The sequence below is a fragment of the Etheostoma spectabile genome, chromosome 23 (assembly GCF_008692095.1).
Source record: "Etheostoma spectabile isolate EspeVRDwgs_2016 chromosome 23, UIUC_Espe_1.0, whole genome shotgun sequence".
Taxonomy (NCBI): Eukaryota; Metazoa; Chordata; class Actinopteri; order Perciformes; family Percidae; genus Etheostoma; species Etheostoma spectabile.
Genome location: NC_045755.1, coordinates 12,891,735 through 12,907,527, shown reverse-complemented (window position 1 = coordinate 12,907,527; position 15,793 = coordinate 12,891,735). Strand labels below are relative to the sequence as shown.

The 15,793-nt window shown below is 40.4% G+C and overlaps 1 protein-coding gene across 1 annotated transcript in view; it reads left to right on the top strand.

Moving 5' to 3' along the window:
* Positions 1-15,532, top strand: part of st8sia1 (ST8 alpha-N-acetyl-neuraminide alpha-2,8-sialyltransferase 1) — a 17,339-nt gene extending 1,807 nt beyond the window's left edge. The window contains exons 2-5 of the mRNA XM_032505363.1: positions 690-834; positions 9,548-9,657; positions 12,328-12,420; positions 13,677-15,532. Of these exons, the coding sequence (XP_032361254.1) occupies positions 690-834; positions 9,548-9,657; positions 12,328-12,420; positions 13,677-14,142 (814 nt within the window). The 3' untranslated portion in view covers positions 14,143-15,532. The remainder of the gene's footprint in view (positions 1-689; positions 835-9,547; positions 9,658-12,327; positions 12,421-13,676) is intronic.
* The last annotated feature ends 261 nt before the right edge of the window (positions 15,533-15,793 follow it).

Here is a 15,793-nt window from a genome sequence, read left to right as displayed (position 1 = left end):
TTCCCGAGTTTGTCCAAAAAAAGTGCCTCAGAACACACCGAAGCGATACCGACATGATTCTATCAGCCGGTGGTGCTAATTTGTTTTGTCGCCCAAAAAATGAAAACTGACAGCTGATTGGAAGAACGCGTCACGTGGGAATTTCAAAGCCGGACTGTCATGGCGGCTCCTTCGGAATACGATCTCATATTTTACGAAAATACTTCACCAAAACGTGTTTCTGAAAACATTCGGAGCGAAAGATAGGCAATGCAGATGCTGAATCTCTCTTCATTTCAGATCGACAAAGGGCAGTTTAAAAGATCTTCATCAGATTTTGAGAGGCGTTTGTAGCGCTCTTCCCACTCGTCATTTCTGGGGGGGGGGCACTCCACCAATCAGATTGGTCATTGATTCCGACTGCCCACCTTCCGAATCAACATGTCAATATGGCCCAAATGAAGGCCGACGGCACAGAACACACCAAACATACTCGAGTCACAGATCTCGCCAGACTGTCCGACGGCCGATAATAATGACGGGTTGGTGTGTCACGGCCTTTACACACATCCTACTCTAGCTGTCTCTTGGCATATAATTATGCATTATGTAGCCTGTCTATTACCAGAATCCCAGATGTCCTGTTAAATCCAATTTGTGACAAAGACCAGAGACCAGACTTTATTATTTCCCACATCCTCTCTGCACAGGAAGTTGCTGACAGAGTGCTGCGATCCGCAGAGGATGTTTGCAGTGACCAAGGAGAACTCGCCGATGGGCAAGGTCCTGTGGTACGATGGCGAGTTTTACCACTCGCACACCGTCAACAATGAGACTTACCCACTCTTTGTGCAGGTATGTTACATAACAACTCCATATAGAAAAAGGGTTGTTTTCCCCTCTTGAGAGCCACAGACTTTCCAGGAGACACACTGAGACAATGAGACAGGCAACTGTGTTATTCAAAAGACCAGAAGAGGGAATGTGATTTTGCTCCCACTCAATGCAACACGACACTGCCGTGGGGGCTGTGGGCTTTAACGTGGGTCCCTGTTGATCGATGGAGACGGGGAGATGGGCAGTGCTGCAGATAGACACTATTCAGTCAATACTAAGTCGTGTTTGCCAGTTAGAACATCGAGACAGTTATAGACAGTTAAAAGCAAGGATGAAAGTAAGATACTCCATCTTAGTCTTTCACTTTTACAATATTCACTAGGATGTGCATCTTTCACTTTTTCTTTCTCATTTCTATACGGGCAGGATGTGTTACAGTTGGAAAGGTGCAGATGAGGACAAAGGTTCAGGCTTTGTGTTTATTGTTCAAGAGGATCTGTCCTGTTGTGTTACGTTTCCACTTTGTCTAATGGAGTTGTTTAAACCATGAATTAAAGCTGGAGGAGTGTGTGCCTCAAGTGTCTCACTCCCACGTTATTTTCTCGTTCTTTTCCATGTCGAGAATGTAGCGTTGTGCAAACATGGACCTATGTATTTATGCCTCTGTGGATGTGTATCTGTATCCAGATAAGGGCTATTTTTACATAGATTCATGCTTGTGTGTGGGTGCGCATGTGGATGAGGGTGTTTGTGTCTGAAAAAAGGACTAAATGAGAACCTTTGGTTGCCGTGGTTTTAGGATCCAGGGACAATACACCTCACTAATAATGAATATTGGATCCCTATTACTGATGCCACAGATTTGTGGTCTAATATCCTGGTTGGTAAATGCGATGAATATGTGACCCTAATTTGCAGGCGTGAGCTGGGCATGTTCATTCATGAGGGATGGGGGAGGTGAGAGCGAATAAATGAAGAAATGAGAGTATAAAGCGAGAGTGGCCGAGCTGAACCACAGTGTGGGTGTGGGTGCGTGAACGTACTGCAATAGGTTTTAAATGGTTTAATTAACAGGTTTTTCCATTCTGTTTTATTGCTGATAAGTGTTTATGCTGTAAAATCAGAATACATTAATTCAGCCAGATTAGCTCTAATACAAGGTGTTAATTCATTGATTATTCAATTGAGAAGATTAATATGCAACTATTTGGATCATTTTTCAAGCAATAATGCCAAATATTTTCCACTTCCAGCTTTCTCAAATTTGAAGATGTGGTTCTTTTCTCTATTTTATATGATTGTAAACTTAACATTTTAGGAATTTTGACTTCTGGTTGGACAATACAAGCATTTTAAAGACATCACTTTTTTCTTTTTTTATTTACCGTTTTATGACATTTTATTGAAAAAATAGGGAAAATAATCAACACATTAGTTTGCCCCTGAAAATTATCTTTAATTGTGGCCCTAGTCCATATTACACACAACAAAACATTTGAAAACATTTTCATTTGAAAAGCTCAACAGCATTGTCTCTTCCTAGAAGTAATGGTTTATTAATCTACATTATTAGGGCGCTGGTAGAATCTAGGAAACAGATATGTCAAATCCTCATTAAATGAATCCAAACGTATTTGTATGGCTCGACCCCACAAGAAAAAAGCAGGATGATGATGCATTTTATTGTAATTTGGGATGAATGTACCCTTTTAAACTGAATCCTAAAAAGTTATGTTATACTAGTTTTATGCAGGGCATAAGTTTCCTGTCATACATTCCTTGTCCACACACATGTTGAGTTATGTAAGCTAATCTTTTCACTGTGTTAAGTCACAACTCTGTGCCACTGGGATGTAGCTGGTTTTTAGTGTTTCAGACTCCAGTGCAGCACATTGTCCATGTAGAGGAAGTGGTAGAGGAACTTACAAGCACTAAGGTGTGGTTGCAATTATTATATTGTGGCTAGAGCCCAACCGATATTAGGCATTTCCAAAACTATTGGTATCGGTATTTATAATAGGTGATTAAATATAAATATAAATATATATATATATATATATATATATATATATATATATATATATATATAGTATTTTTTTAATATTCATTAATCAGAATCATTTATAATGACAAATAAGTGATCCTGATAAATGAATATTTAAAAAAAGAATATAAACGGACGATAAACCATGTTATGAGTTTTGGCGTTGCATAGTTTGTCCATCAGAGGGCGCTCTACAACGTCCCTGTTGGCAGCGCTCGCACTTTTTTTAATGTGTTTTTGTTCAAAGGACCTTAAGTTTCATATCTTAAGTTTGTATTTTTATACATTTTATTTATCAGAACTTATATTTTGATGTTCCTCTGTTCTGTTGTGACAATAAAAAAAATCATCATTTTACTATTTTAGTGAGAACTCATAAATAACTAATGTTAGGGAAATCTGTGTACGTCTTGTTATGCGTTTCTGGATTTAAAGGGGTGATAGAATGCAAAACCGATTTTACCCTGTCATATGTGAATAACCGTACAGTTTGGGTGGGTAATATGACATACAAAAGCTTTAAATCCCATTGACATGCCTTTCCTCTGAAAATCCCACATTTTGAATCTGCCGCTGAAAACGGCGAATCTCACCAAAGCCAAAAGATGACGTCAGGATCTCAGACCATTAGCTTTGTCACGCCCATGGCCGTATAAGAGAACGGTCCAGCCCCAACATCTACACACAGGCCACTGACCTGAACCAGCTCCTAATGGAGCTAGCGTTAGCTCAGTTAGATGTCCGACTGAGAACCTGCTTGTGTACTCTGACGGGATTTACTAAGAAAAAGTTTGGAATATTTCCCAGATAATGACAATAACCAGGTCGTAAATGCAGAGTTCCAGGCTGTACAAGGAACGGTGACACTTCTCATAGCCTTCCCAAGGAAGCAACCACTTGACGGGCTCGGCTGCTGTTTATAAGGAGATCCCAGGGAACGTTTTCACCAAAGACAGTTTTCAAAACTTTGGACAATTTAAGGGATTTGCTAAGCTGCTGTTGCTGTTCCGACTGTCTGGTCATCCCAACCACAAGCTGTAAGTAGGTTTCGTCATTAACAGTAACATTGGCAATGCTAGGTATCCTGTAGCTAGCATAGGCTGAATGTGTTTGATAACTGTAATGGCAAAGGGGCTAACGTTTCATTTTCCTAACTGTTCCATTCGAAAAATACCCCGTGTTGTCATGTACTCCATCTATAGTTCACCATGCATTTTTGTCCACTTTGTCAGGTTCATTTTTATTGATTTCAGCAAGAAAGCTAACTGCAGCTGAGTAGAATCATGATCGTTTGGTTGCTAGCTAGCGTTAGCGCTAAGCTGTAACGTTACTCAGCTAGCTAGCTACTCTGTTATCCCGTTTGCTTCGCCAACAGAACTGGAAACGTTATCATTTCATATGATATCTGTCAATCTCGTGAAACAGTGTTTATACAGACTGCAATGTATGATTTGCATTGTTTTTTATTTCAGAGCAACGCTATGTCACAAGGACAAGACGCGAAAGATGCAGCTTGCCAAACAGATGCTCCGAGTGTGTCATCTCGGGGGACACAACTGTCTCATAAGACATCAAGACCGCACATATCATACAAGGTAACCTTTCTAATTATTCTTACAAACCAGACGTCTTATAGTGTTTGTGTAGCATTGTGACTGGGTAGCATTTAGCAGAGCAGTGTTATCTAATGTTATCATGATGAGTGAGTGACTTTTATCAAATATGTGAGCCATTACCAACACATTAGTGATTATTTAAAGTAGGAATAGAACTATTCATCTGGATTATCACTGATTGGTCTGATCTCAATCAATTGCATTTCCTTTTGTGGGGGGGGCTGGTGAAAATAATTTGGACAATAGGCAGGAATGTGTTTGTATACAACAGGTATGACTGAATGCTAGATTGTGTGTTGACGATGCCTTTTGCAGGTATGTACACGCCCTATGAACTTTGTCATTCACACAAACAGTCTTTAGAAAGGCAAATGTGAATGGGGACAAATTGTCTGCAGAAACTGGTTTTGTTCAGTGAAGGATTGAGACACAAACATGGTCTAGAGACATCAGCCTAATGGCCGGCCATAAAATGTTAAATCATTTCAGATTTAAGCTGCTCCCATTGTAAGACACTTGTAACAACACTGGTTAGAGTCCTGCTTTGGCACAGCTTGAGGTTTAGCAACTGCTTTTTGCTATGAGTCAACTGGAGTATTTTGCTTGGTGTGTGTAAGGTAATACAGTTATGTTACAATATTTATGTTTTTGTTTGATTGTATCTTGCAGCAACAACGGAAGACAGCCAAGGGGAAACTAATGTACAGACGTCTGTTCCCAAAGGCCAACAGGGAGGTTACACCCGTCAAAGAAGTGAAGACAGAGACAAAAGTTTGTAGTTTAATATTTTTTTTATTACAAACAAAAATACTAAATTGCATCTTATCGGCACTCAAAAAACTTTCACACACTGCAAACAACATCTGAATGTGCAATGATATAGGTGCTAAAATGACTTTTCACACACAACAGGCTGTCTTAGACCTGATGCGACTGGTGTTTGAGGAGATCATCCACGACCCCCTTCCTTATCTGGAGCAGTCCTGTGCCCCAGGACCTGTGTGCTCAGCTCGCAGCACCCAACCCGACATACTGCCCTGAATCCAAAACTCCCTCCACGCTGCACGACACAAGAGGGTCACGGCACGGACACTTCTACCAAGAAAACCCAGCACCAGCTCACAAAGTCCATAAGCCCTGTGTCTGCATTGCCTACAAGAGAACAGGGTTGTAGTGGACAATCACATTTTTTAGATTTAAGAGTAATGATGATTGTTTTGAACAAAATAAAGTAATTTTGTTGTCTTGATAATACGTGTTTTTGTAATAATGCTGAATCAATAATCAATGCGTATTGTTATAAACATTTTATTTAGATACTTGAACTGCTAACAGTGGTATCAAATTGGCTTCACCTTTCCATCCATCTGATTCTCAACTGGCCATGGTCAACTCTGTAATATTCATTGCATTTTGCAAAGAATATATTGAGGCACGGATGAAGGCCAGGATGGTGAGCCATACAGTTATCTCCTCAGGAATCTAGGTCATTCTTATTCTTCTGACCTGTAAAAACAAACATAATGAGCCTGTTGTTTATTTCATAATGTTGATGCGAGAAAGCATAAAGTAGCTTGAGTTAATGTATCTCTAGTTTTATTTAACTGAGGTATTTATTGGCAACATATTTCTCTCTCCTGGGCATGTGTGCACAGTTTCCACAAGAACACCTGCCAAGGTAAGATACTACATTAGATTACTACATGTTAAGAAGGTAATAATCTCATAGTCAGATGATCTAATCTGCATGATAGTAGTTCCAAGATAACATTAGACGTAGCATACAAACTGAACAGAAAAAGGCTCCTGTCCAGCTAAATGGACGTCCTGTTGTAAGATAACATTACTTCTGGGTGGTAAAGAATGTACGTAACTCATAATCACAATCAATCACTATTCAGCAGGAGAGTATACGGTAACAAATGTTACAATGTGACTAAGAGACTTTCGTTGAGAGCAGCTCTATGAACTGGCCACTAACTTTTCTGCCAACTGGACATCTTGACTGAAATTGCGAGGGTACAAGTTGTAAAATATTTGTCCATGTGCAAATTAATAAGTTATGTTGCTTACAATACTAAAAACAAGGCTAATACAAAGTTATTCTTAGGCTACAACACTGAAGTGGGAGTATACACTATGTGACAACAAACCTCTCATGTTGAAAAAGCAAGTAAATGCTAAATGACAAAACTACCAGTCTGAAGAAGTCATTTCCAATTTACTGGCAGGTTGCTCCTCGTGTCAGATCCTTCCTCTGATTCAGGCTCAAACAGATACGGTAACCATGCTATCGCCACCTTGTTGTTTAGTCATGTTTTGTGCCGCAGCAAAGCTCGTTGCACACCAACCAATCAGCGCGCAGCTATTTAAATATTCAGGAGCAGACCATATAGGGCAGAAGCCAGGTCAATTTAGCAGGGTGGTGTGAGGGCCAAAAGAACAGCTAAACAACATTTTTAGCCCAACAAATGTACTACCCTATCAGGAACCTCAAAGAACAGCGTGATATACTCTATACAACCATTCTATCACCCCTTTAAAAAATGTACATATCGGGCGATATATCGGATTTTTAGATAACCAGATATTTGTATCGGCCTTAAAAGTCCTTTATCGGTCGGGCTCTAATTGTGGCCAGTTGTATGTGTGTATCCCAGAAGGAAGTAACTGGTAGTTAGGTGGGAGGGACAAAGCACAAGCTCACACACACACACGCCCTCTCTACCTTTTCAACTACCAGTGCTGTGATTGCAGGTTTAACCACAGACAGCCAGCCACACCATGCCAAGCTGGCAACAGCTACAGAATCTGGGCATCTGCCAGGGAATGTGCCAATTAGGGCTTTGACAGTTAATTACTGGTTAGTTCAATGGCTCACACAGAGCTTCCATACATACAGTTCACTGGACAATATATTCCTGTGATCTCATATTTTATTTTCAGCATCTTAAAAAGTTTGACAATTACACATAAAAATCTGTAAGTAAGTACAATATATTGTTGATCATAGGGGTGAGAATCACCAGAGGCCTCACGATAGGATTTCATCACGATACTTATGTGATGTACTTGCGATTTTCAACATATTGCAATATTCTGCGATATATTGCAATTTTTCCAACTTAAAATGTTTCCCAATTTCAAATCAATCAATTAAGATTTATTTATTTAGGCCTTTTCACCGGTGTAAAAAATAAACATTCTAAATGGACCCAAGTTGATTTCGTGTTGCAGTGTGTATGTGAATCGCATCAACTGACAGGAAGTTAACAAGGGGCTAGGCTGTTGCCTAGCAATGGAATTCCATTGAAAGGGTCTATAGCACTTTACAGCAACCAGCAGGTATCCAAAGTGCTTCACATCAGAATCAAACAACATATCCTATAACAAAAAGAATGAAACATAGATAACAGTAAAATCTGAAAAGGTTACATAGAAACATGAGGAGGAGATTGAAATTGTCACACCATTACTACGTATTAAAAGCCATTCTAAACAAATGGGTTTTGAGTTTGGACCTAAAAAGAGCTACGTCTGTAACAGTGTGAATAGCAGGGGGTAAATTGTTCCAGAGTCTTGGGGCCGCAACTGCAAAAACCCAATCACCCCATTGTCTATACCTGGACCCTGGGACTTATAAAACCAGTCAATTTGAGGACTGCAATGACCTGTTGTGCTTTTTTCCCCCTCCCCCTGGTTGTTCATCTACAAAGTATATCTGCTCTTTCGCATGCACACAGAGGGTCTGCTTTGCTTTCATTATGAAAGCGACACTGAAAAACCAAACTATATGTCAAAACAATAGCTGGTTCCACTTCTCAAATGTTAGATTTGCTGCTTTTCTCTGTTTTATATCAAGGCAACTTGAATATCTTTTTAACTTTGGGCTGTTGGTCAGACTGTCAGAAAAAAACATGGATTAATACATTTATTGATAGAATAATCAACATATTAAATAACACATTAACACATTAAATAAGCCCTAGATGAATGAACAACCCAAACCAAAATCTGTCAAGATATTGGATTAATAACGTTCCAGAAATAGCTGGACCACATGCTACTGTAATAAGTGTCCCCCTCTCAAATGATCAGCCCAACTTGCTGGTTCCCCTCCCCTCCTTGATGTGCTGTTAGCAGGGTATTGTCCTTTGACTCAACCCCCTGTCACGGTCTAAAAGAGACCCTGAGGCAAGGAGATGTGTGTGTACGTTTGTGTGTGTGTGTATATACTCAAGTGTGTGCAGGAGAATAATGAGCACAATTGTTTCCGCCATCTCGTGTAATCCATGCCTCTGACTTAAATGCAGCCATGGCAAAAAAGAAAGACATTTTTGGCCCTTGCTTCATGAAGCGTGGTATTTCAGTGTTCTCTTTAACAGCTTTAATACTAACCTACACAACAATATACATCAATTGAGATGATGATAGGGCAGTGATTCCCACCCCATGGGTTACTTGTACCCAAGTAGGTACTTCAGGTTGTATGCTGGAGAGATTGTGAAGTGGCTCAACTAATTACTGAAATACAAATTAATAAACAAGTACTATACAATATGTCCCCATATTGATTCAGCTCTAACATCTGAGCACCACATCTTGCGATGGAGTGTGTAAAAACTAGTTAGCAAGCTAGTATAGAAGTCATAACACTTAACAATCTAAAAGTAATAAATAAACAGTTCAAATTTTTAGCCAAAAGAATAGGAACGGCAAAGATATGTAAATTGTGTGTTTTTCATTCAAACATTTACTATGTATAAATATAGACTTTTCTCTTGGTACGTGTCTAAGAAACGGAATCTGGTTCATAAATTGAATAACTTTGACTCACTTCCTCAATTCGTTTCTCCGCACTGGTTTATCTGTCAGCACAAGATGCTGAAAAGGGAAATTAGCAGTAGGCCAAGGTGCTGCGCATAGCTGAACACAGGGTGACCTTCATTTTGGGATCTAAGTTGAGAGAAAATGAATATTTGTTTTTGTGCATGTGTGGACGTGGCTTTGTGTGTTTATGTTCACATGCTCGTGTGTATCCTAACAGAGCTGCATATTTCCTTCTGCCCAGGGCAACCCTCTGCAGCTGCCCCTGAAGAAGTGTGCGGTGGTGGGCAACGGTGGCATTCTCCGACGCAGCAAATGTGGACAGGACATTGACCAGGCCGACTTCATCATGCGGTGAGACACAAGGCGCTCTGCGGGGCTGTCAATGCAGGCGTGTGTATTGGATATGACTGCTTTACCGCTCCTCTCAATGTGAATTGCCTGTGCCTAAGAGAGTAGCCAATCACCCTCAGCTATAAATGAAAACGAGTGCTGGTGTCGACTGTAGGCAAGAGAAAGAAAGACAGAGACAGAAAAAAATGGGTCACAGAGAGGGCAAGGGAGAAAAAGAGGTAAGGCATGAGTCAGCGCCTAGTAAAACACTAAGATGAGGGAGGCGATGAGCAGAAATGCGTTAAGCAGAATAAAACTGGTGGAGCAAAATTAAAGGGGAACACTCACTGAAACAAACTTGATGCTGGTATAGGAGCATGTTAGGTGACGGGGACTTCGTTGGAATCACACAAGGAGAATCATTTACATATTTTTGAATATGCGAAAAAGTTTTTTTTCTAAGTAATCAAAGAGATGCATTTCTATTGGTTTTGATTAAGGAAGAAACAACCTCAAAGGAAGCTATAATCCTTCTTTAAAATGTAACAACTACTCCATAGAGAGAGAGAGCTAATGTGTTGTTAAATTTAGACCTTGAGCGGAGGGAAAAATGCATGACATTTAAACTTCAACTCAAACAGAAGGATGCAGACAATATGCTGTCTGTTCTGTCACGAAGATCAGTTTTATTTTACAGCTGTCTCAGCTGTCCCCTTCTTTTTCCCAAGTTTCATCAGTGACCCACAAAAGCCTTTTTTCCACTGTTTTTCTGAATTGTCTGTGACTTGTGTTCATACAAGTACCTAAAGGCTTAAACTGAATCTTGTTTTGTTCCCAGTTTAGCAGGGGTGATATTGTTGCAAAGAGACCCATCTGCCTTCAGCAACATATTGCGCTTTCCACCTCTAGACCCTCTGCCTTAATTACCAAACTGGTAGTTCAATCAGAGGAGGTGATGTGGTTGACCATAATTGCTCCCAGCCCTCAAAAGAGCATGATAAGATTCTCCATAACTCTACCTAGTTTCCCAGCATCTGAGTACCTCTTTGGTACAAGGTATAAGAAAGTGTATCCTCAAACGCGCACTTGAATATGTATCCTGGGACTTTATTGGCAAAGATTAGCACCTTAAAATTGCTTTGATGTACAGTAAGCAATCTGGATAAGCGAAAAATACACAGTTTCAATAGGTGCAATGCACTATAAGCCTAAGTCCCAACCCATCTAATAACAATGAATTCTAGATAGTCGAGTCATAGCGCATGCCAATTACCGCTCGTTCAGGGTTTGATAAAACCTACAAACCTACAAACCAACAGAATTCCATTTTGGGGTCAAATATTTGTTACGCTGAGTCTGAAATGGACCGTTTCAATAAGATAATTTTACCAGCCAGTCAACATCACTGTAAGTTATGCCTGGTGGAGATAAGAAAATGTCTTGTCATCATATATACCAATTTCTAACCAACTGTGATCTAACACTTTTAAGCCCCATTTACACAATAATCGACAGTAGTGGTTCAGGCAACCAGATTTAACTGACTGGAGATGGCCAGAAAATTGAAAGAAAGACTCAACATTAGGGAGTAACCCAAAAGCTAGCAGTATGGTTACTGAGATAGCTGAACCTTAACTATAGCGGGAGCTTATCAATAGTTTTGAAGCAAACAGGGCGGAGGGAAGAAACATTACAGCAAGGACACAATGGCAATATTTAACATTCACAAAAAACAAAGACTCCTTTCCAGCTGTCCTTTATTTCCTCCATCTGCTGATCATAAACAGCTCTGATGTGATTAACCACATACAGTATGAGGCTTGCAGGAGGTAATTATTCCATAATTGTTGTAATTTACTCTACTAAACACATTATCTTGCAAACACTAAATGTAAGTTTTGGACGGTAATGTCGTTGTCAATTTAAATTACCATTATTACTGAAGCTGAGACACTGTTTGTTGATGACACAGAGAAACTTGTCTTATGTCAAATATGTTAATATGTTTAACTAGTCATCCCTGGAATAAGTACAAAGCGACATTGTCACTCCAGTTATTAAAGATCAAATATGACAACTATACTGCTGGCTTTGTTATGCAACCGCTTCTCAGCCATGTCATTCCACTTTTGATATCTCTCCTGCTGTTGCTGCCTGTAGTATTGTCATTAGCTCCATTACTTCACAAGTCATTAATGATTTGACATGCTATTGCAAACACAAACACACAAAACCACGTTGGCCGGACATGTTGCTTCTCTGCTCGCTGTGATAAACAGATCTGTCTATTAAAAAAAATATATTATTAATTATTACTATAATAAATCCTTTTTAACTGTTTGTACTGTAAGTTCCTAATTATATAAATCATAACCATGGGTGCGATTTTGTGTGTCCTGATGCATCATGATGCGTCACCTCCTCAATATTATTATATATTGCTACACATGGTTTTCATCAACAAATTCAAGCAGTCAGATGTATATGAACTCCCCTTTTTTTATTGTATCTGGTCTTAAAAAAAGACACATCCTGAATGTAGCGGAGTTTGAACACAACAGACAAAAGGCAAAAAAGCAACGATTGGAAAATTAACAAGTCACATCAGTAGGCAATAATCGATGCAATGATTAATTTCAACACCTCTAGTGTGAACTGTTAAATATACTCTGTGTGTTTTGTTTGATTTAGGTGTAACCTTCCACCACTTTCAAAGGAATATGTGGAGGATGTGGGAACCAGAACGCACCTGGTGACAGCCAACCCCAGCATCATAGAGAAAAGGTAAACAAATCAAATCTGTTCTCAAACAAAACGCCCATCATTTTTGCAGAGATATTGATAACTAACAGAACACAACACATAAATGTACAGAGTAAGTTTGAGCACACTAGTGCAGGGTTTTTCCTGATTTAGACAAACCCTGCACCTGTTTTTACAGCATTTGTTAAAACTTCAAGTCACGACTCACAACTTGGTAGAGTTCCCGGCAAAGTCACAACAAACCCTGCTAGCTAGCGTTAGCTAGCGGCTACATAACGATGACATTAGCTAGCGCCAGCTGATAATAGCGATTTCTAGTCGTCGACATATTTTGGGCTTCATTTAACAAACTTAACCTGTAGTAGTACACAATAATAAATGTAATGTTTTGATTTCAATGTGCGGATTTACTTTACGTTTCTATGTTACATTTCTCTCCTTTAACCACCGGCGTCTCTACAGCATCAACAGGGGTTGCCATTGTTGTTTATGTGTGCATGACGTCAAAACTGTAACTGGGAGTACAACGATCTGTACTTTCACGGGTAGAAGGTTGTGAAAACAAGGGTTGTGGGTTGCCTGGAACGCAGCATAAGCTTTGGTTTACATACAGTAAAGGCAATGAGTCTGTGTTACCTTATGTGAAAGATATCTATCCATTTTCCTGTTATTTTTGATAAGGTCTATTACGCTTGAGTAAATGAAACCCCCAATTAACAAAACTGCTTAAGAGAATTAATTAGCATTTAAATACCACCGTTAAAATCAGCAGGGTGTCCAACCCAGCCAGACTCTGGACGGTAAAACTGATATTAGCGCTCCTATTCAAGTTTATGCTCTGCTTTTCCACCGTTGTTTGGTAAATTGCTCTTAAACAGAGTGGAGAGGATTTTTCTCTCTCAATTCTTCGTATTTTTGCACAGATTTTCCTTTTGTGCTGGCTAAAACCTCTTTGGGGGGCGCGAAAAAAAAATTCTATGCTGGAAAAACCCTGCTCTAGCGTACATAGCTAATGAGTTATGTTGTGGAATCAGTGTGGTGATTTGAGGAGATGTAGTATGAGGTTGAGGGCAAGTGGCAGAATCCCCTATAGTTTCCTGTAGTGTAACATGCGACAACACAGGAAATCCATTTCCATTTGTTTTCTTTTTCTTTTCTTTTTTGAGTAGGTAGGAAAGGGAAAAGGGTGCACACAGCTCTCCAGATGAGTCATCACTCACAAGTGACACAACTATAGAATAACACCCATTCTTTCTCCTTATCACTCTGTCTCTCAGATTTCAGAACCTTCTTTGGTCGAGAAAAACTTTTGTGGACAGTATGAAGGTCTACGGCTCCAGCTACATCTACATGCCAGCGTTCTCTATGAAGCCTGGCACCGACCTGTCACTGCGGGCATATTACGCCCTGGCGGACACCTCCTCCAACCTCACCATGCTCTTTGCCAATCCTGAATTCCTGCGCACAGTGGGAAAATTCTGGAAAGCCCGCGCCGTGCACGCCAAACGCCTCTCCACAGGGCTCTTCCTGGTCAGCTTGGCCTTGGGGCTGTGCGAGGAGGTGACGGCCTACGGCTTCTGGCCGTTTTCCGTCGGCCTGGACGAGCAGCCAGTCAGCCATCATTACTACGACAACATCCTGCCCTATAAATGGTTCCATGCCATGCCTGAGGAGTTTGTCCAGCTCTGGCACCTGCACAAAAGCGGTACACTGCGCATGAGAGTGGGACGCTGTCCCCCTTAGGAAGGTGGGAGTTAGAGCTTCTTGATAAGTGAAGGGACAGCTGATGTGTAGTGGGCTACAGGAAGCAGATGAAAACATTTGGGGTGTTAAGTGGCAGTGGTTAAGTGGCAGGAAGTTGATGTCATTACCAAAATGGGTGCAGATAGTTCCTTTTGAGGTACTGCACCTGTGTCCAAACACACGGCTGCTGACCCCCGCCCCCCTTAGCTTATCCCTAATTATAATGAGAATGTCCTCCACCCAGACCGTCAGCATCGGGGACAGAATGCACACAGACACATGCAGCCAAACACACACACACTCTCAAAACAATCTCCTCCACTTGTTTCTAAGATTCCGGGTCTGCGTGGCTGTGTGTTTTGTAGAAAGCCTCAACCGTGACTAATAGGGTGAAAGTGGGTGGGGTTGGATGGGTGGGGGTTTTAGTTTTTTGTAAGTTGACTACTGTATCTGACTGAACTATGGGGCAGCTGGACCAAACCTCCCTCTGGGTCTTTGTCAAACAGAGAAAGAAGGGGGCGGAGGACCAGGAGGAATAATAAAAGGCACTGAAACACTGGCAAAATGGTAGGGACAAGGGAGAGATAATGCTGTCCTGGTACCTAGTAACTTGAAAGGGACTGAAATTTAATGGAGAAAAAAAAAAGACTGGCAGGCGGGTAGACAGAGTGAAAGCTAGCTAGAACGTGTATGAAAGGATTTTTTTTTCTCTGCTTTTCTTCAACCGAGCGCTTGATTGGCATTCTCCGGTGCCAAATTGAGCTCTGTTCAGAGCAGGACCTATTAGAAATGGAGTCTTAAGTACTATTTACCCCAGAATGTTTAGCCAAGTTGCATTTAAACCCTTCACTGGAAAGGGAAATTGAGTTGTGGTGTCAACGTACTGCTTATGCAAAATGTGTTTTTCAGGAGTTAATGTGAATTATTTTGTAAAGGTTCATCAGTGGCCCTGAAGAGAAGGGAGAAAGTATTATCAACATTTGTAACCAGTAGGTACCTCACCTCGAAGTGGACGTTATTACCTGACTGTCTGTTTGGTATGATCCACTAACAAACAGACTTCTTAGGTAAAAAAAAAAAAAGAAAAGTTGTCTTTTGGTATGTGTACTATACTTGCCAAGTGCCAAGCCAAGGGAACAGTGCTCTCTTTGATACCCACTCTCGCACTGTCCTTGTGCTCTCAAATGGCGAGATACTGATATAAAGTGAAGTAGTGACAGAAAAAGACTTGTGGACTCAATGTCCCAAAATGGCATTTTAACGGCTGGCTTTTTTTTTTCCTTTAGATGCTGGACACGTGCGTCTGAGAACAGAAATAATTGAGCCTATGTGCTGTGCTACTTTTCTAATTGTGATTTGTTGTTTTTTAACATATTTTTGTGCACAAGGGGAAAAACAACCTTGCTTACGTAGAAGCCAACACGACAGACACGACAGTTGTGTTTTTTTTGTACTTGCAGGTCTTGCTGACGAAAAACTTGATTTGAAATCATTTCTTTCTTTTAAAAAGTGTTATTTAAAAGTGATAAATGTGACTGTGCCATATTGTCGATACCGCAACAAAAGGGTGACTCTGCATGGAAAGTGCATGGAGTGTACCCCAATCCTTGAAAATACTACTCCGTCTACTCAAGGTACCGAACATGTCGAT